Consider the following 22,836-nt stretch of genomic DNA (forward strand, 5'->3'; position numbering starts at 1 on the left):
CCTCATCAATGTTACACCACCAAAGCCAATAGAGACAATACCAATATACATTACATGTTATAAACCTTCACCGAAGTCAATGGGGGTAGTGTCAACATTCAAAAGCATTTATTAAAATGTAAAACCTAGAATTGCCATTGTCTATAAAGCATGATCTTCAAAAAATAGTCTCAGTCTTACTTTTCTTTTTATCTGACACTGCAGTCATAAAACCAACCAACAGGGGTCGTACCATCCAGGGCCTAAGAGCAAAAGCTCTAGCTCTAGGAGTGCTTTATAACAGTGATATGCCTCTCCAGGTGTCATCATTATAAGGACTCATGAGGGTTAGGGTGACTGTGCCCTAAAATCATTCTAGTTGGCTTTTGCACTTCCTGCATCCCCCAAAACACAATGTGTGTGCCGTAGGAAGTGTCCTTGCCCTTCTTGAGGCACCACATAGATAAATATGCAAATTGTATCCCCCAGTGCGAGGGATTATAGGGCGCGTCATGGCCCCCAGGCTTGAATATTTGTGTTGCCTTGCACTGTATGGCATTTTTCCTTTTGTTTTTTTAATCCCGAGTACTTGTGCCCACTAGCCATAGTTGGGGCAGCACATGAAGCCTACTCCCACGCTGTTCTGCTTGTTCCCTGCCCAGCCTTTCTCCAGTGCCGGCAGTAGAGTCGGTGTACTGCTTTTCTCGCACGCATCATCGTGGGTAGGTGACTGCTGTGTTGTGCCTCTCCTGCTTCTCCCAGTCATGGTGAGGTGGCACAACTATCAAGCAGAAGCCCAGTGGCGCACCAGTCCGTTGCTTGTCCAGGGGATAGGGTCCCGGGATATCCTAGATTTCAGCAGCGCTCAGGAGACCAGGGCCTTTAGGCCCAGTTTAGTTTGGGGGCAAGGGGCACGCATGCCCCTCACCCAAGGTAATACATATATTTAAAAAGGTTACCTTTGCACTGACTCCTGGCCCACCCTGGGGGTATGTTGGAGAAGATTCTGTGGAGCACCACATCCTTTGTTCGCTTCGTAGTCCTACTGGGGGACCAAGCTCTAGATAGTAATTTCTCTGGCCGCATAGGGCTCATAGGACTCAGTGTTTGGGCTCATTTTGCTCATGGTGGCCATCGCTAGTCACCAGGAGATTTTTATTCAGGCTTACCGGCCTTCACAGCACACATTTTGCAGGGAGCTGGGTTTTCCCGCACTGTGTGCCAGACCTGCCCTTTGCCTGTGCTCCAGAGGCTCTCTCCTGCATGGGGGGGGGGGGTGTCTTTCACAGCCACTCCAAAGCCAGCAAGAAGAACCCCCTCCATGCTTCTCTCCTCAGACCCCACATCCTCATGGCCATTTTGCAGACACCTTTAGCAGCACAGTCAAGAAGCAATCCACAGAAGTGGCCCATCCTAGTGCATGGTGTCAAATGGTGTCAAAGTTCATCCTTGCGGGGCGTTAGGTGACTTCCCCTTAGAGCTGGGCATCCTTTCGCAATTGTCGCAATGGAGGCACCACTGGCCAATCCTAGGGTGCAACATCATCACTTCACCCCGTCCCAGCCTAACCCTCCTGCAGAGCATTCTGAGACATTCCAATATGGAGACTTAAAGTGGTCTATACAATGAGGTCCCCTTGAGAGCCTCAGCTCCGCCCCTAGCTGACAGAGCTGCCTGATCTCTTCCCACCAGAACTTCAAAGGTGTTGGCTCCAGATGTCTGATCTTCCTTCTTTGTTCCAGTGGGACAGGGATGGCTAGGTGCAGGTGCAGTGTGACAAGCTAATTAACTGCTGTAGACTTTCTCCCCACCCTTACTTCTCCCAGGAACTGGGTCAAGCACTGTTTATTGCTCTGTTGTGTAGGGAGGCCCTCGATCCTTCTACTAGGGAGCAAAGTAATTGACTTGGCCCGGTAAGGGGGAAGAGGGGCAAAGTCCTGAAATCTGTTTATGAGCTGAGGAAAGGAAATATGACAATTCTTAAAGTGCTGTAGGACTGTGCATATGAAAAATTAAAAAAACATACTCAATTTTATTTAAACCATCATAATTACTTTTTAGAATATGTAAAAAAAAAATGTTGCCCTGCCTGCAAGCAATTCAATAGGTTGTGTGTGACTTTTCAATTAAATAAGGAGCACAACTGCAAATCATAAGTTTCAGATGTACTAGGTGGCACAAATAGATGGGTGTCTGTTTTAAGTGCCTCTAGTGCATAAAGTCAACGAATTGAACCCAACTCTTCTCCAAGTTAGAGCTTCATTTTCAGACAGTACAGCTTAGAAATAATGAGCAAGGTTTGCCTCTCTCAGTTGCAGAGATGAAAAAGTAGGTAGGCCAGAAAAAATTGCAAACTCATTTTTATACCAAGATTATATAGTAAGACTACAATATTAAACACGAAACTAAATAAGTATGCATTTTTCATGTTCGACTGTTAAAATGGTTTGTCAGTGTTTTTGTACCAACACAACCAAATGTATAGCTATATTTCAGCATTGCATTAAAACACATTTAAATTCTATTTGCTTAAGCAATCTTTTTGAATAATCTTCCATTCTCACCAGTTGTTTCCTGATCCTGATACATCTGTGATCAGTTGTTTGCTATCAAATAAATCTCTCATGGGTCCCTGGAGGATCTCGTTAACTACTCCCTCTTCCATGTCAATCAGGACAGCCTGAGAAATAAAGAAGTAAATTAGGAAATGTAACCAGCCTGACTCCAAGGCCAACGGTGCAAAGGTCAACAATCTAATTTCGGGTGGCCTTCCTGGCTGGTCCATTCACGCCACACGAGTCCTTCTTTATTGTAACTCTGTTTTACCAACAGCAAAACACTTAAAATGACACACCTTCACACATCTTCCAAAACCTAACAATGTACCGAAATAGTGACCCTAGATGAGACAAATAACTGAACAAAATGTGAAACCGTTGCACATAGCTTGTGGTAACGAGTTTTTTGTTAAAATTAATTTTTAAGCTGTCAGTTTCAGGCTTTTTACCTGAAAGTGCCTGATTTAAAAGGCAGTTAGAAGGACCATGCACTATACATGCATAATCTCACATTGTGTTGCTGTCATAGCAGCTCCATACAAAAGTTTTGCATTTAGTACATACACGGCGCATCCAATGATGGGAATGCAATGAGGACATGCTGCTGCATGGAAAATGTTGAATTCCTGTGAGTACAAGTTCCAGTTTCATTGGATGTTTCATTCGATATTTGGCTGACGGAGAGTTTCCCAACACACAGACAGGGAACTATTAGTCAGATATGGACCAGTAAAATAAAAGCTTATTTTCGTAACTGATATGAACATGTCATTGATGGAACAATCACTAGAATTATTACACAGGCAAAAGAGGGACCGTGGTTGACCTTGAGTATGTTGAGTATATTTTGTGGTCTTGAAATGCTGTTACAATTAGGTACAAAGCATACTTCTTTAACAGTGCTCAATCGATCCAATAAAGTGACGCATTGTAGATCTTACAAAACGCCGCGTACGGTAGCATGGAGTAGTCTTGGTGTGGAACACTAAGAAAGCTCTGTTTGTACTGTGTGTGCTTCTCCATTTCTCATTTATGGCTTTTTGGCGTAGGGTAGCGCAGCAGGGCATCTTGCTGTGCTGCTCTACGCCAAGGTGAAAGGGCAGGAATGCGCAATATTTAAGTAATATGGTGCATTCCTGTCCTTTCTGCCTGCGCTGGTGCCGTTTTGACAGCCTAGCATAAACGTAGGCACCTTTGCACAATGGTGCATGGTTTCCTCCGTTGCAGGCCGGATTGTTATTGTGCAGGAAGAGGCTCCTTCCTGCACAAAAACAACCCTATGAGGCCTTTTCCTCTTTCTATGTATGCTGCAGAAAGTGAAACAGTTGCATAACTAAATACTTATAAGGTCCCAAAAGCGAAACCTATTGGCTATTCAAGCGGCCGTGTGGCCGTCAAAGTGATCGCGATTGCGATCACGATCAAACATCAAAGCGGCCGCGAAACCGAAAGTAATTGCGGTAAAGCGCGGCGCACGCGCACATGCACTGTAGCTCTAGGCTGGCCTGGTAGCACTTTTTGGAGCCCTCTCAATAAGTCTCGCCAGACCAGCGCATGCGCTGGGTCAGGCGAGACCTAAAAACCGAGGAGAAATTAACATATTTCTGCTTGTTGAGCCTCACCTCATGAGGCGTTCCGATTTGACGCTTCCCCAGGTTTACATCACTCTGTAAATCTGGGGCAGTGTCAAATTCCATGGGTGTTTTGTGGGAAAACCCACTGCAATGCCCATGGAACACCTCCCAGGATCAGAGTGATTTGCGATGCTCATGATTTATGAGGCCACTCAAAGCCATGCGGGGTGGCTTTGCGTGGCTTCATATATCTTTATGCAAGCCCGGAGTCACTTTCCCTGGTGCAAAAGTGATGGAAGGCTCTCATAAATAAGCCTCTTAGTCTTTTCCTGACTGATCTGCAGCCTTGCTGTACATGTTAGTATCTGCAACAACAGTTGTAGTGTGTGATGTACTGAAACATCGGTTGTGTTGTATTATTTAACATGCAATTAAGTACGCCTTCCACTTCCTGAACATCTGACTTTCAACAAAGGAAAAACAAAGCTCATCTATTACAAAAATCTTTGTTTTTCAGGCAACCCGCATGCAGTGCTGCACGTCGTGCACTTGTGGGTCATTCTAATGGCTCTAGCATTACAGGTTTTTGCGGGCTTTTGGAGATCCCCCAATGCTACTAGTGTTGTCATCTACTCCGTTCTTTACCGTGCACACATCACCTGCTACTGTCTCAAGATTTACATTTAGCAGCAGCGTCACTAACATTATAAGTAAATCCATGGCAGAAGCCATACAGCGATGACCATGGTGATGCTTGCCCAATCGAAATATCAGAGAAACTATAAAGAACATGGCTCACTGTTTACTGTAAAAGAATAGTTATTCGAAAAAAAACATAATAACATGCAGCATCACAAAAATCTACAAAAAGAATATGCTTTGTTAATGACATTTTTCAATAGGTAACGAATAAACAGAAAAATCAAATGACATGACCAGTGAATTAACACCGGGAGAAATATATGAAGTAATCCAGTACTGTACAGAACACATAAGCATCGTGCAATACATATAATTATATGGTAAACCAAAAGATCCAAACAAAATATAATATAATTAACCAAACGGAGGTGTGGACACAAAAAATCTAAGATTATAAAAATTACGGGAAGCACACACATGCAATATTGCATGTAGGCTACGATGCAGTATGCAATATATGTCAAGATCGGAAATAAATATGTTAAATTCCTTTATCTAAAATCGCAAACAGATCAGAATAGAATAGTCTTTAAAAAAATAAACATTGGGGGCGTGGCCAGCAACTGAAATTGGCGTACACAAGCTAGGCGAGCTACGGAGCCTGAGCCAATCTTGCCCCACAATCCTGCCAGCATCCGAAACACATCGGGAGGAAAAGCAGTCCCTGCACCCCCCGACGTCCCGCCGCTCCTACCAGTGTTGATCGAGGCGGAGGAGGTGGCAGTGACGAGCCGCAGCTGCGCGGCTTCCGACGTCTGGAGAGCGGCCGCCTCGCGCGGTTTGCTGTCTGGCAGCAGTCAGGGCGGTTGTCGGGACTGGGGCCAGACGAGCGGCTTTCTGAGTCTCATTTATAGATTCCATTTGTGTTATTAAGGACTTGCCTAACTTTCTATACATAATGAACAGAACTGCTAATGTTCTCTTATTCCACTTTCTCTTTACTAAGCCTGACTGAAATTTAAATTGGAAAGGCAAAATTCCCAAACTTCATGTTTCAAGAAAATTTGTCAACATTTGTCATTCCACAATTTTTCAGTTACTGTCTGTGCGAGACTGGTTTGTGCAGTAAAGGTTTGGCTGAGATACATCTTCTGTTCAAACTAGTCTTCTGCAGTTATTTCACTTGCTCTTTTCTGAGATATGCACTAGCTTAAAAAAGCTACAGAAGATAACAGCAAATCTAATTTCTCATCAAAAGCACAATTTCATTTTTTTTAAAGACGTAATTTTGCACACCCTTTTTTCAACTCATGTATACCGACTAGAAAGGTCCTGCCACAGCGCAGGCCTTGCTGTTGGTGTACAAGTGCCACCTACCCTTGTTTGCTTACTCATCACCTGTGTCAGAACCCCCTTCTGGGGGTCACGGTGCACACAGGAGTTACTGGGCCCAACCGAGGGGTTTGAGGCATTTTACCCCTGATGTCCCAGGGCCCCCCTACTATGGCTCCTGATCAACTGGCTCTAGTGCCCCCCTTCTGCAACTGACTCTCAGATGGGTAGTGTAGCTCGACCAGTCAAAGCTCCCTCAGGAGAAGCTCAGATACAGTTAAGTGAACATGACTCATAAGAACATGCGAGCAGCGCAGCAATAAATCAATGTCAAGTCAAGTACTTGTATATAAAGAAGTATTTTATTCTAACTCTACACATAAACAGGTAAATGACATTTAAAAAGCATTAACACAGTCCCCTTGAGGTCGGGGCTCTAGTAGTTGTCAAACCACTCACTGTCCTCCCACCTCTAGTATAACGGATTTGGTGTTATACCCCGTTCACTGATGGCTGCATCCAGGGAATGCGAACCAATAGGCGGTACTCGAGAGTTCTTCCCTCAGACTTTACAAGTAAGTTGCAGTGTTTAGAGTCTAGGGTTTAGTAGCACCAATGGAAGTATGTTCTCCGGGGCCGAAAGTCCCAGTTCTTGTCTTACCCGCACCATGGAAAAAAAGTACCCAGTGGTGTTACAGTGCAGTCCTGTTCTGGATCAGTTGAGACGAGCTGCCTGCGGTCACACACGGCAGCACCTGGCAGGCCTGGGCCCTCTTCCCCGAGCCACGCTATCTGCAGTGGTCAGATGGGCGAGGAGCTCCGACTACAGCGGTGACATGGTAAGTCCTTTCTCCCTTGGCGGAGGGTGGGGGTTGGTCTCCGTGCTCCAAAGGGGTTCCGTGGGGGCAGTCTACAAAATGCGGTTGGCTTCCACATTGGTCACAACAGTTTCCCAGTCTCGGGTGAAGACCCGGACCTCTTAGCTTCAGCGTCTCTGGTGGCCCCCCCTGGCATACTGGGTCGCCACTACGGCCTTCACGCTCCACTCACTTTAGCCTCACGTAGACAGTCACGGCAGCCCCTCCTGGCATACGGGATCGCCAAGTCACTTCAATGCATGCGCAACAGCCAGATCGGTGCAGAGACATGTTTCTCCCACCACAAGCTTGAATCCATGGTATGGCAGTCCCTCCTGGCATACAGGGTCGCCCAGTTAGTTTCGCATACGGGCAACGATTTGTGAGGAGTTATGTTTCTCCTGCCACAATCATTAGGAGGTCAGTGGCGGCCCCTTCTGGTATACGGGGGTCACTCAGTTAGTTCAACACACAGGCAACGGCTCAATCGGTGCAGGGAGCAGATTTCCTCAGCGACGCTCCTCCTGGCCTTACGTGGTCACCAATAAACTCCAACACACGGGCTATGGCTCGATCGGTGCAGGGCTGGATTCCTCACACCTTGCAAGAGCGTCCAAATGCCAGGGCTCTCTTCTGGGCCTCGCTCCCTCCAAAGCTCTCCTCTTGCTCATGGGCACACCGGTCTTGGCGAGCAGAGAGGCATTGGTGCTCAAGGGCAGGTGATCTTGGCTTCCCTGGGTGACGTTCCCTCACCCAGCAGGGAGACTAGTAGGCAAGCCCCTAGTTGTGGTCACAGGCAGAAGTCTTGCATTGCTTCCCCTCTTCACACGACCAAGCTGGCTGCTGCAAAAACAACAGTTGATGGACAGAATGCAGAACAATGTCATACATTCACCCCAGTACAGAGATCTGGGCCTAAATCCATTGTTTTTTTGCTCACCATGCCATTCCAGTTTGAACCCAGCCATATGCAAATCAGTCTTGACCCTGTGCCTCATGGGAACAGTCCAGCCCGAACTGCCAAGCCAGGTCCTCCCTGGACTGGAAACAAGCATCCTAGGACCGGTTTCGGAGTTTCACCCCTCTTGAGCCAGGATAGCTGGATTCCAGTGGCATGGAGAGGACGGGACCCACGTCTGGGTATACCCGTCCCACTCGGGGTGACAAATGCAAAAACAACAGTTGATGGACAGAATGCAGAACAATGTCATACATTCACCCTAGTACAGAGATCTGGGCCTAAATCCATTATTTTTTTGCTCACCATGCCATTCCAGTTTGAACCCAGCCATAAGCAAATCAGTCTTGACCCTCTGCCTCATGGGAACAGTCCAGCCCAAACTGCCAAGCCAGGTCCTCCCTGGACTGGAAACAAGCATCCTAGGACCGGTTACGGGGTTTCACCCCATTCAGCCAGGATAGCTTGATTTCAGTGGCATAGAGAACACGGGACAAAGTTTGGGAACTCCGACTCCCCTACTTATAGTTCTTTTCAAGACACCACATGTGATTTAGGGTCTGGACCTTTGAAGTTTTATGTTGGAGTTATGCCTCTTTGAAATGGACATCTCTCCCCATTCTTCTTCCTGCTGAAGGATGTCTGTCACAGCAGGCAAGACTCCGAAGGCAATTAACCCTCAACAAGATTCATGGGAGTGACCAGGGTTCACAACTGAATGTCAGACACAGATATGTGCATCAAAGGCTAATCCCGGGTCCTCAGCCCTACTCTTTATGATTCTCTTATCAGCCCCATTTCCCTCTTCCTAGATATGTCCAGGCCCCTTTGCTCGCTATCTGTCACTGAATCAAAGATTCCTTTGAAATGCGCAGGGAGAACCGGATTAATTCCTCATCCAGTGGTTGTCCCACCCAGCTTACAGGAATGCAGCAATACCCAGGTTAGGTCAACCCTAAAGAAACCTAATCTATCACTGTTGAACCTCTCTAATTATTGTCCAATCTCATTGCTCCTTTTACTGGGTAAGCTAGTGGAAGGACTAATCAATTCACAACTCACAGAGTTCCTTGGATCTAAAATCATCTTAGACTACTCACAATTGTGTTTCTGACCATCTCATAGTACTGAGACTGCTTTGGTTGTGGTGACCGACCATATTTGAGGCTTGTTAGATGCCAATATTCCAGGTATGCTAATTTTACTCGATTTGTCAGCGGCCTTTGACACGGTGTCCCATTCTGAATTACAACATAGGCCACAGAAGATTGGCATTCATGGGACAGCCTTAAACTGGCTCAGTGATTTTCTGTACAATAGAACCCAAACCATCATCCTTGGCTCTTTTAAATCCCGCACTGTACAATTAGAATAAGAGGTTCCCGAGGGCTCATGTCTCAGCCTGCTGCTCTTTATAACATATATGTGGACCCTCTTGCCAAGATTGTAAGAGCTTTCAGGATTGAGATCATTACTTATGCTGATGATACTCAGTAAGTAATCTCCTTCGATAAAGACCTAGTTGAAACAAAACAATGTTTTTAAGGTGGTCTGACGGCAATCGCCTCATAGATGACAGATAACCGTCTCCAGTTTAACGTGGAAAAAACAGAGATTATGTTATTTGGCAAGGCACAACAAATATGGTCTACTGACTGGTGGCCAACTGAACTTGGAACTGCTCTCTTACCCAAGTTGGTGGTTAAGTACTTAGGAGTATGTATGGATCAACCCCTCTCAATGAAAGAACAGGTGATGGCTGCCTTTGGTTCCTGTTTTCACATTATGCGCCTGGTGAGAAGAGCTCTCCCCTTCATCCCATTCTCTGCCAGAAAAACGATGGTCCAGGCCCTGGTGATTAGTCGCCTCGACTACTGCAACATGTTGCTGGCTTCTGCTAATGAGACGCTGCTATCTAATATGCAGGCGGTGCAGATTACTGTGGCTTGCCTTATCTGTAATCTGCCAGCCACGACCGCCTCGGCGCCCCTCCTTCAAACCCTTCATTGGCTCCCGGTTTGGAAGAGAATTATTTTCATACTGTGCTGTCTTACACACAAAGCAGTGGCCGTGGCTCCATTTACTTAGCCTCCAAACTTACACAGTACCTTCCGCTCAGACTGTTGATATCAAGTGACAAAGCATTGCTAAGCATTCCACGCATCAAGAAGACCTGTTTGGGTGGCAGGTCTTTTTCCTATCTGGACCTTTATATTGAAATAAGCTCCCACTCTATATTAGAACTTGTATGGACCATTTCTGCTTCAGGAAACTACTGAAGATAGTTTTGTTTTGAGCTGGTCACGCTAGGCTGCTTGGCTGCCTGGTTGCGCCAAGATACCCCTCGGGGTGATTCGAGCCAGTTTTAAATTGCTTTTACATTAGCATTAACAATACACAATTCTGTATGGGCAGGATTCCGCTACTCCTTATATTTTCACCAGGCAGGCCTGGGCTTCCCAAAATGGAACTCAAGGTCCTCCATAATATGTATCAGTGCAGTACACATTCACAGCACACACACTGCCTAGTACTGTTGTCCTCATGTATTATCCTACCACCAGCATTCCCACATGCAGCACACACACTCAGTCTGCACATACTGTCCAGTACTGCAGTCTCTCTGCACTGCATCAGAGTGTGTTATTATGAAGGCAAACCCTGCCAGCACACACCCATTTACCATGTATGCACTGTACCACAACCCTCGGTGTTGTGTATTCCTTGCACTCAGCTCATGTTTTCATCAAGCATGTACTTCCACATTAACCTGATGTAGGCCAGGGGTGAGTTAAACATACAGCAGTTGAACTTTTAAAAAAGCTGAGTGAGCATGTAGTCCTCACCCCATGGGCTCATGGTAAAAAGGACCTGTTCGCTACTACTGATGGTATGCTGCCACCACCGCGCTTGCGCTGTTTAGCTCCTGGTGGAGGCGTTAGCCTTCCACCACCATAAGGGTAGTGGTTCGGGAACGCCTCCCAGTCCAACTAGGCCACAGTCCGCGAGACAGACCTATATGATGGCACACATGCATGATCCGTATTCGCCTATGACATAAAAATCAGCATTGGGACCCAGACAACAGTACAGTTGGGCACTCAGGGTAGTCTCTTACCATGCAGAGGACTTTTCCATGCCAACAACTTGCTTTTAGGAAAAGTCCTCCTGTTCAGCACAGAGCCCCAACAACGCAAAAACTCTGGTTAGACCCTAAGTCTTTAAAATAACGATACCCCAAAATGATTACTGTAACAGATAAATCATTCATACACTGGAAACTTACTCGAGCTTTTAGGGAGCATATTTTGTCTCTGTGGGCGTCAGGAACATCGCGATTTCTAGAAAAAAAATAACAGAATGAACACACCGAACATAATATAATTTTACTATTGAACAAGCTGATTTTGAACGGGGAGCAGAGCTTTTCTGAGCTCGAGGAAACTCAAATAACATTCAATGGCATCGTGCGAGATGCAACGGTTTCCTAAAAGTGCAAGGCGCTGACATCTTCCTTACAAATGAACAAGAAAATGTTCGCATTACAAGTAATATCCGTCACTTTTCAAACTATAATGTGGGACAACAGTGCCATCCTGTGGGGAGAAACATGTAACTGTAGTGAAGACAATCATCACAGTGCTAGCCTGAGGGGGATACTAGAAACTTTAACCAAGGATGCCTCCTTCTTAAAAGCCGAGTGGGCTCCAGAAATGAAGGTGGACATAAAAATGCAACAAGTATAATGCAGATATTTATCTTCCTGTCCCAATTTCATCACGATCCCAGGGCTGACAACTAAAACCAATATTTACAAAACCAACACACCTAACTTTTTTCTACTAAAAATTATGTTGTGCATGTCAAAATGGGCTCACAGCAAGGGTCTCCCCAAACCATTACTTCTACTGACCACCTTCTCAGACCCATTACACTACCCAAAATCCAACTACTACCTCCGGTCCTAGACTTAGAAATTTCAGCACCTTTACTGCCTTCCTTCAGACATTCTCAGACCAATCTCCTAAAATTAGCCTTCCTTAAACCAGCCCTGTGAAGCTTCCTCCCTCTCATTAACCCTTTTTTAGTTTTAGCAGAGACAACTCTAGCTGTCTGGCAGTTCATCTGGAATTTTACAATTAGCCCAACATTCTCTTTCCCCCAGGTCACAGCTCATTGCAAATATCATTCAAATTCTAGATCAACACAGAAGGCAACCGCTGACGTTGGAACAGTCACTTGTGATTAAGCCTGGGCAAAGCACTACGCTACGCTCGCGTAGTTTGCGAAGTTTGCGCTACTTTGCACTACGCAAATTGCACGTAGCACAGTGCAAACACGCGTAGCGTAGCGTTGCGTAGTGCAGCGGTCATTTTTTGCTTGCTTGCAGTCCTCAACGTCAAGTTAGTGACCGCGAGCAAGCAAAATGACATCCCGGCGAGACTTTTTCCTCGTTCGCGATCAGCAACATCAAGTTGGCGATCGCGAGAGCGTGGAAAATAAACCTCCCGGCAAGATTCTCAACGCAGGGAGGTCATGTTTCTCATTGCGAGTGGTCGCGTATGCTCGTGACCGCTCGCGATGAGAAACTACCAGTCTGCGATGAGAAAGCTGCAGCTCGAGTAAAAATCTACTCGAGCAGCAGAAAACTACAGCTCGCACTGTGCAAGATGCCGTTTTCAATGATTGCACAGTGCCGGATGCTTGTCTGCACTGTGCAATCATTGAAAAGGGCATCTTGCACAGTGCGAACAGGGTACTACGCAGTTCGCGAAGTGATACGCCTAGCTCGCTTAGTGTGAAGTTCACTTGCGTAGCTACGCGTAGCGCTACTTCGCGAACTACGCCCAGGGTTACTTGTGATGTAAGGAGTATTGCCGAAGGACTGATTATTTCATTGCTGACTGCAGGTGTACGGGTCTGCACACAAGGGGCTCCTATTTTCCCTTGGAGGTATGTAGCCGGTATTAAAATGCTTGTCTGGTGCGGTAAGAGCGTGCCATCCATGCAATTCTGTGAGTGGCTGCCCAGGCGCACAGCACTATATAATTTAAAATCAAATGCTTTTTCTTTGTGACAGACCAGTTGTTGGTGCACATGCACAGACATCCACGGATGTGCACTTCTGCAGCAGTACTATTCAAGTCATCCGAGTTCGCTGTCCGTAGCGGGTCTCCAGCCTCACCGGTCAGCACCGCACACAGTGAGGACCAGTATGATGGGGACCATGGCTGGAGACAACTCCTTTGGTGTACCAGTGACAGGAATACATGACAGGTGGGAGCCAGTCCTTGAGTAACTTGCCCCGCTGTATCCCTGCATAAGTGACTGAGTGAGTGATTGATTGTGAGAATACGCTAATGGGTAGATATAAGGATGAATGAGGGTGCACCGATGAATAACTGGCCAAGTGTATGAAGAGATAAATGGGTGGGTGGATGCATGAATAAGAGATAAAGACCAGTGGCTGATGGGGTGCACAGTTGCCTAAAACCATTAGGATCGCAGTCACCCCTAGCATACTGTCCTTGATAATCAAGGTAGTCACTACTTTGGCCCAATCATCTACCCATGCACTCTCACCTTTAAATCCAGCCATCTAGCCACATCTTCACCCATGTATTCTTTGTTCCACGCTTTTAATTCACAGATTAATTAACTGATCTATTTACCGACCCATGCACCCACTCACTCACCTATATATTTATCCATATGCTCACTGTGATTCTTTTTCACATGCACACTCACCAGTCCACCAACCACACATACAAAAGCGTTAATAAATGAAGAAGTGCTGACATTTAAAACAAGCATTTGCAATGCAATAGGTCTCGCATTTGTGCAAGTTTGAGCTACTGGCATAGTAAATGAAAATGACTTTTATTTATGTTTTGGTTTTTAAAACATAAATAAAAGACATTGTCATTTACAATGCCAATAGCTTAAACTATTGCAAATGCGAGACCTATTGCATTGAAAATGCTTGTTTAATTATGCAAATAGTGAATCATATTATTCACTGTTAGTGTAATATAAAATGAAGTACATTAGCTGGAATATGACCCTATCTGGAAGCTAAGGCAAGTAAATAAATACTGTTAAATGTATGTTGTATGCATGCTTGCGGGTGAGAGTGTGTTTATGTGTGCGAGTTAAAGTAAAGGTTAAATGGCGTGCGATGTCACTACCCCAGGCATTTTGGTAAAATTTACATCCATGCTCCGAACCAGTTCTATTTAAATGTAGGATAACAGCTGAGTTACTGTTGATTGAGCCTCCACTCCGTCAGTAACCTCTGACCAGATAGTATGTATATGTCTATAGTTATGTCTATATATCTATATGGTCCTAATCGGATGATAAAAACTAAGTTCAGGTCCCCAATAATGAGTACCTGTGCCCACCACACGTGACCACCTGCACAAATTATGCACTGTCTTTTTGTTGCCCCGTGTCCGAGGTAATGCGTTTTGTGCTGCATTCGTACTCTGAGGCTTTAAGTGCTACCCACAGTCCTTCAACTTAATCCTTTTCTTGTAGCCCCTTCGCAGACGTGAATTTGTCCTGTGCAGGCATTGCGTCCCTGATCTTGGAATGTCTCCCCTCTTCCCTCACACAATTTAAGAAGTACGGGGAGGAACTGGGCATTTTATACACAGCTTTAAAGATCCTTCTCCTCCCAAAACCAGTTGAGCTGTTAATCCTTGGTGCTTCCCGCCACACTCAGGCACAGTGCCTCAGATCTCGACCTGGAGACCCTCTGCTCTGGAAGCTCTTACCTGAACGCCTCCTCTGACCGGCGCGAGGATAACTCATCCTAACATCTCGTGACTCTCTTTGTCACAGATTTTTTTTGTCATCCATTTCCGCACTGGCCTTTTCGTGTTTTGTTATGCGACATCAATGACACCCTTCAAGTAACAGCGTATGTGTGTGTGGCCACCAAGAGATTTTGTGTCTGTGAGTGTACAATATTAGTGTGTTGGGTACATACACTTTGTCAATATTTGTGCACACCCCTGTGCAACTCTATATATATTGGGCTGATGAGGAGTGTAACTGGTTAATATAAATATGCGTGTATGAATTCGTTCACTTCACTTGTTCTCCATATGCGCGTGGGTTGTTGGTGCGTGTTGTGTGCTTGTGAGTTGTTGGCATTGTTGCGGGTTTACAAAATGCTCGTTCTTAAGTACTGATATGAATCTTTTGCGTATGATTTTTGTTCCCATTTATTCTGCGTGGCTTTTGCCCTATTCATTCTCTTACATGTTATTATTTCTGGCCTATGAAAAATAAAATAAAAAGGTGGGCTTCCACTGCAATCTTTCGTGTTTAACCTTTATTCGTTCCTTTTATTCATATGACCTTGTTTACCTCTCCTGTGACAAATGTTTTGGCGACGTCTTTAGCGCAACGGGTGCTCATGTAAAGCGCTCGGATACCTTCGGGTCGAGTTCGCGCTATCTAACACTCTCTAAAGAAAAAAAACCGTTTACAATGCTACCCTTTTGAAGATAAGGAGCTGAGAGCCGCAAACATAAAAATAAACGCTGAAATATCTTCTCGAAGCCTCATGTCCTACTACATTAGTAACGTGTCTTTCTTCGCATCTGCTAATAGGTTTAAGATGTAGTGGCCGTACTTAAAAATGCATTTACGAGTGAACAGCGATAAAAAGCCCCTGTAATCAATTACAGGGCAGGGGTTCTTGTGCAAGAGAACAGGCGTCGGGTAATAGGCACTATTAATAAAGATAAAACAAGACGCGACGTTAGGCACAAATAATTAAGATGAAACAAGATGCGACGTCTATGGAGTTCATCTGTATTTCAAATAACGGAAGTTAGCAATGAGTCGGCGGCTAACCGCAGTAGGAAAAACAAGCATTGTCATAGCCAATAGGTCTCGCCTTTCGGACCTTATAAGTATTTAGTTATGCAGCACAATATCCTTGGTTCAACAACATCAACTGCTGCATGGTTAAACACTTATAAGGTCCCAAAGGGGAGACCTATTGGCTATGCCAATGCTTGTTCCTCCATGGCGTTGCCATCAAGTTGCAAGTGAGGCATTTTGTTGGGCGGAGCCGTGACCTCCCTCACCTACTGAAGATTGTTGGTCTGAACGCAAACCTCATAAAATGCGGGTGTTGTAGCATTTGACCCCGGTGTCTCAACATTTAGTTGGGCACAGTCAGCACTGTTCACTGGGGCTGACCTAATTCAAATGCTGGATCCCCCACTATTCCAGCATTAGTAAAGAAACTTGCGCCTCAAATCTGCTTGAAGTTTTTAGTGAGCTAGGATATAGGCCCACTAATATTAAGGAACACTCTACCAATGCATTATTAACCATCAGTGTAACATATTTAACTATACCGCCCATGTAGGAGAATCAAGACCTTCCCATTCCTCTTGTGCCAGCTTAGGTTCTCTGAACTCACTAGTATAAAAGAATGTTGTAGGCCACAGACAAGAGCATAGCACTGCACATTGTTCTAGTGCATACAACTCTAGCGGGAAAGGACAACAGTCTTCTAAAGGGCTGAAGAGGTGCACGCAAAAAAGTAAAACTTACATGGAAGGAAACCCAACCCAAATCTCAACGGGGCTGAAGGCTCATGGTGGAATAACTACCTTCTTCTTGGCTGGCTCATGAAGAGGGGACCAACGTAAAATAATGGCAAGCAGCTGACGTGAAGGGCACATGGGAAAGGAAACCATACTGCTACCACCCATCCCCCCACACCACCCGCCCCCCCTCCAAATGTCAACCATCAGCGTTCCTCTGACAAACAGACAGGAAAACAAGGGTGAGCATTCTCCTAGTCGATCCAAGTGACAGACTCACAGCAAGCATTCAGGGAAACAATGATTATCCAATTTCTCTTTAGGCAATCTACATGCGATCTTCTTACATGTTCAACATCGCATTCTGCCAGTGTCACAGAGTCTGCTTATGGCGCATGCGCTGCTTTCACCAGGCGAGACCTAACAAGAAAACACTGACACCTGCTTGCACTTTTCCAGCGTGCACAGCCTGCTTGTTATCATGTGTAAATACAGCAAGGCGACTGAACTGCCAGAGTGCCATGGCGCGTCATAGCAACAGCTGCAACCCCTGCGTAAAAAAAGTTTGCCACGCTTTGTGGCACCCGTGTTGATAATATGAAAGCGGGCACCATGAGGAAGAATAAACGTTATGAAACTTTATGCTACAGCACAGAACCTGCTTTAATATTATCATCAAGCGCGCCGTGCTTTATTAAAGAGTGGCACCCGTGTTGATAATACACAAGCGGGCGCCGTGCTGAAGTATAAACTTTATGCTGCAGCATGGCACCCGCTTTCATATTATCAACACGAGCGTCGTGCTTTATTAAAGCGCGGCGCCCATGTTCATAATATGAAAGCGGGAGCCGTGCTGCAGGATAAAGCGCTGCCTGTGTTGATAATATTAAAGTAAGCATAGTGCTGTAAGAGGAGGACTAATAGTGAGCCGTGTGGCCGCCACTGGTGAAGCTAAAGTGGCTGACTACTGTTTAAAACAAGCGCTCGTCCATGGCTGCCACGAGCAGCAAGACAACGGACAGCTGGAAGGGGGCAGGAACAAAGGGAACGGGGACAACGGGAGGGGGGCGTGAGGATGGAGAGCATGGACAACGGGAGGAGGGCGGGAACAGGAAACAAAAATAAAAAAAGTACACGTAGGGTGTAACAACCAAATAAAGAGGCCAGTAGCCATCGGAGGATACAAACGACGACATGGCCATACTGAGGAGGGACTAACAAGCCTCATAATGAATCAGAAAACAGCATTTACAAAGAACAAACACACAAGCCAATGAAAAATAAAGGCAGGGGGAGTGGGCGCAGCTTCTCTCCATACTGAACTACCACAGCTCTTCACAGAGCAGCGCTTGCTCACGGTCGACCTAAAAAGAGTGAGATCTGTTTGCTTTGAGGGTAGTGTCAATTGGAGAAAGCACTGAAGGATGACATTTGTTGTGGTCTTCGCACACTACACCAAATTTGACATCCCATAAGACACCTTTTGAATTTTTGCTAAGCAGGACATTCAATGATTTGGCCTGAGCAAATAGAGAAATGGGTGAACAAAGAGTTGTGTGATTGAGCATTAGGAATGGTATTAAAAAGCAGGTGTTTTTATTATAACAGAAGGCATTACATAATATCTTGTCACATACAATATGAAGGCATTCAGGCATATGTCACACAGACCTTTTTAGAAATATTATGCTAGATTAAAATACTTGTAATGAAAACAGTGTTGACGTCAACAAAACACAGGTCTCCAGGTAAGATGCAACTGTGTAATGACTCCAGAAGAGTTAGGATGACAACTCCACAACCCAAATTTCACAAAGAATCGCAGGGGAAAACACCCTTTTTTAAGTAGTAAAGATTTAGCTACTAATAGAGTTTTAATTAGCCATTTCTTTTTGACTGGTGTTAAATGAAACAATGGGGAGAGGTGATCGAAGGAAAAAGATTCATTTCACAGTTAACGATGAGTGAAGCATTTTCAGGGATGTTCTTTCAAAAACTTTCTGCTATAGGGCTGGTTACCAGCAAATGGGTAAGATTAGCGTGAACGACACAGCACAAAGAATTGTTTGTGAGATACAGGTTTTGCATTTTCTAACAGCTGAAAAATAAGATCCTATGTCAAGTATATACTGTTGCCGATCTCGGGCTGATCTCTGAAATACTTTCCATGTAACAAGACTACTACTTATGTGGGATCTAGATTCCAAATTCTATTTCCTACTCAGATCTGTCTTTTTCTAAACAGGTTATATTTTCATCTGAGAAAAGCTTGTGTATTTCAGCGGGTGGCATTTTCTAGTAATTCAGATTTATTAACAGTCTTTTATCTTGAGAGTGTTATCTGTATTGCTTGAGATCCCTACTGATTTTTTTTGTTTAAATTTGTTTTCATTATGATTTTCAAACGTTTCATAACAACCAATAAAGCATGTTATACATCACAGCTTAGAGAATATTGCTGTACAGGTCAATACATTTGTGGCGTACTACATCATGGTCGATGGTGCTAAATTTCTAGTCCGGTATGCAGTTAAATGACGGAATGACTTGCTGTTTAAAACTTAACTACAATCGGCCGACAAGGACTGGTGCATGCAGACAGAAAGGGCTGTGTATGAAGGGAGGGGGTGTCCACAGGAGTGGTCCAAGATTTGGGGCAACTAGAACAAATATAGAGGGATGTTGTGTGCTCCACTGAACCCGTCCCCCCCCAGTGAAGGTTGCTTGGCCACAAGGGGGTCGCAAACTGCTTTGTAACATAGTATTGTATGATTAGGTTGACCAAATAAACAGAAAAAGATTGTGATTGTCACATGCACTGTATAACGTTATCCTCAACTGTGGCTAACATGTTTTATTCCTTAATAAAAAGAGTTTAAAAAACCCAAAAAACGTAACCACATCAACAGAACAACAATATCGAATAGCTTTTACTCCATCTACCACAAATCATTAATGTTATACATGTACATCTTGCTTGTGTGGCGGTGTTGAAATTTGTTCTCGACCCGCCCTCCAAGGCCTAATTAAGCGCTCTCTGTATTGCTGCCTGTTCGCCATCACTCATAGATGTGTCTGCTGTTACCTCCGAGCATCCCCGATTCGAAAATCTGATAGTATTGCATCCCATGCCTGTGCCAGTGACTGCCTCCGCAGCCCAATCGCATCTTCCTGGCAGTGTTCCACTTTCCGCCTGTGCCCAGCACAGCAAGGGTTGATACCAGGCTTTTGGAGCTGGGGGAGTAGGGGACTTCCAATGGCGCATAAGCAATCGTTTGGCCACTATGAGACCCAGGTCTATATATCTGGACGTCACAGTGTATTTTTTGGACCTATGATAGAGTATCAGTATACACACTTCCCATGTCAAGTCTAGTGTTCGCTCCGTACACTTGGCCAAGCACCGAGTAACCACCTCCCAATATGTTTGAATAGTTGTGCATGACCACAGCATGTGTAAGGGATCAGCCCAACCCTCATTACATCTTGCGCATTTGGCGTTTGCATGGACAAAATATTTGTTTATTTTTTCTGGTGTTAGGTAGGCTCTGTGTATTATATAATATTGGGGCTTCCAAGTATGTGTCCCCATTCTTGATCTGTGGTAGGTCTCTGTAGGTCAGTGTCCCAGTGGGCTCCCAGAGAGAGTAGCTGCTGCACTGTGTGGACTCTGAGCCATTCTGCGGACCATTTGGTGAGATGCCGACCAGTGCCCAGTTTGTGCAAGTATTGTATAGATAAATGAGTGTTAGGTTCTTGTGCTATATACCCCCAAAGTGTGCCTAGCGCGCGGGTCACTGCAGCGTGGAGGAGGAACTGGCCTTGTGGCAGACCTGAGTTTTCAGCCAAGTACTCAAACAAGATAAATTGCCCGTCATTGAACAAGTACCCGACTGTTAATATGCCCGCTTCTTCCCACTGCGTGAGCTCCATACTGGATATTGCTCGATGCCTTCTAGGAGTACCCAGTATAGGGAAAGACAGCGAGTATGGTGTTATCGAATGCGTGATGTGAAGACAGCGATGGTCACATTGATGCGCCACTAGCACCAGCAGCTGCGTGGGTGCACTACCTCTTCTATTGGGGTGAAACAACGTCACTATCTGGGGTTGGGTATCTCCGGGCGATTGTATAGCTGTGTCTTTGAGGTGTAGCGCACTCAGCCAGCGTGCCACCCACTGAAGCTGCACCGCCAAGAATAATGTTCCATGTTGGGCAGCGAAAGACCTCCCTAAGTGGTCGGTGGGTGCTTGAGATCACTACTGATAGTGGCAATAGTGTTTTCCTCAATACAATATAGTTCACTTGTGTGGAGACAGTAACACCTTTGTAGACCATTGAAGAATATTACAGATCCCTTGTTTCACATTTGGTCTGTGGAGAATATGCTTTTTTCAATCCATGTTTGCCACTGTAGCTTTTTGCCTGGAAAGCAAATGTATATGTTGTTCCAAATTGAAGATAACATGAGTAACTGGAGTTCATCTTCGGGTTAGTGCATAGGTAAGATAACTAAGAGACGGTGTCTTAATTATAAAAATAAAGGATTGAATCCTACCACTATCTGCTGGAGTAATGATTTAAGTGATGCCCTACTGATGCTCCTCCTTTTATAGTGGTTCAATTTGGCATTCTTGGGTCTTAAGCATGTGCCAACAATCTAGCCTGATAAAGAATAAATGCCCCTGTGGTAATTCTTTAGATATGGAAACCCAAACAGCTTTTTGGAGATTGGGATTCTAAGCTTTCTGACGGAAAATAGTAGCTTGCGGTTAGTATCCCAAATGAAATATGAGAATATTTGCTCTTATGAGTTGTAAGCTAAGTTATTGTAAGGTGCACAAAGATTATTTACTACATTAAGAATTCTTGTTAAAATGTTAAATTTCGATTTTTAAGCTTAGCCCAATTACTCATGACCAGTTTGTTTTATCTTGCAATGTCGAGATCAATGTATCCCTTTACTCCTTTAAGGTTTAAAGCAACTACATTTTCATTATTTCTTGTCATTTTTACTCCCAGATATTTTGTTGCTCTGGGTTGAGCCGTAAAGTTGAACATAGGCTAGTGAATGAGTTTTCATCAAAGAACCTGGGTTTAGAACCCTGTATGTGTAGAAGAAGTGAAAAGAAATGCTGACAACTGTTGCGTATTCAGTGGTTAAATGCCAAACAAGTTGCCAAAGAGACAAAAAAGGTAATTTTTCAGGGCCCAAAGGTTTAGGTCATATCGAACTGAGTAAGTGTGATCATTGCCCTAGAACAAGACCTTGCAGTGCACAGTTTCAGTTCATTTCAGGTTATAATACTGCTTATTCTGTGGTGTTTTTTTTATTCAGAGGAAGGTGTACTGTATGTTTTGCATAAGAGCGTTATGTGATACCACATTGATCAAGATTTCCATCGTGAAACACACAGATGTGTAACCATTTATTGCACTGACAGTTGACATGAGGACTTCGTAATTGACTATGCCATTTATTGTACAATGCCAATAAAGTTCAGGTTTTCATTCCCCTTCTCTTTCCCTAGTTATCACGGAGTGAGGTTCTTCAGAGCGAAAGTTAGCATAGCAGGATGGGTGAATGAGAATAGGTTCAAAAACTGTGAAATAGCCAGAAGAAAGCTGGGGTTGGAATTGAGGTTATAGATTTGGTTTGACAGAATGACCCCCATACCGTAAAGTGGAAAAAGATATATGGGCAGGCAGAATGCACTCTAAACCAGCAAGGATTTTTTGAATTCATCATAACAAAATTAATGGACCTACAAGAAGGGTGATTAACAGTACTTGGGTAAGGATGAGGAGGGCTTTACAAAAATTGATTTGAAGACTCCACATAGCGTTATGGTTCCTCTGGGTTGGCAAGCATTTTTGAAAACCAGCAAGGGATATACCTATAGAGACTTGGAAAGCCAAGCACATCTTTGACAATATTGAGTCACATGAGACGAACTGAAGATCTTTCATTGTAATAAGGAAGAATGTTGGTATGCTTAAGGATTCCTTCAAAACAGAATGATAGTCAAGGTAGCCAAAGACATGTGGGATAGTGTGCCTGACATTCATCCAATCTCTGGATTACTACAGGAAATCACAGGCTTGAAGTGAACCCCTTACAGAGCCTTGAAGGAGTACCACATACTAGGTTTCACTTAGCTTTGAGATCAGTAGGAATGATACATCAGCAAGTATTGCTGGTCACACATGAGGGGGATGTATGAAAATGTGAGAACGGGTGTCAAGGATTAGCAAATTTAAGTTGATCTAACTTTACACAGGACATACCCTACATACAAAGAAGGCCAATTTACAAACTGAACGTCACTGGCCCAGAAGTGATCACTTTCACAAGGACTGAA

The 22,836-nt window shown here is 44.6% G+C and overlaps 1 protein-coding gene across 3 annotated transcripts in view; it reads right to left on the minus strand.

Moving 5' to 3' along the window:
* Window positions 1-22,836, minus strand: part of TUBE1 (tubulin epsilon 1) — a 129,318-nt gene that overhangs the window by 48,769 nt on the left and 57,713 nt on the right. For all 3 annotated transcript variants that reach the window (XM_085611377.1, XM_085611376.1, XM_085611378.1), the window contains 2 exons: window positions 11,187-11,241; window positions 2,544-2,659 (listed from right to left, as the gene is read on the minus strand). In XM_085611377.1, the coding sequence (XP_085467503.1) occupies window positions 2,544-2,659; window positions 11,187-11,241 (171 nt within the window). The remainder of the gene's footprint in view (window positions 1-2,543; window positions 2,660-11,186; window positions 11,242-22,836) is intronic.

This window comes from Triturus cristatus, chromosome 6 (assembly GCF_964204655.1).
Source record: "Triturus cristatus chromosome 6, aTriCri1.1, whole genome shotgun sequence".
Taxonomy (NCBI): Eukaryota; Metazoa; Chordata; class Amphibia; order Caudata; family Salamandridae; genus Triturus; species Triturus cristatus.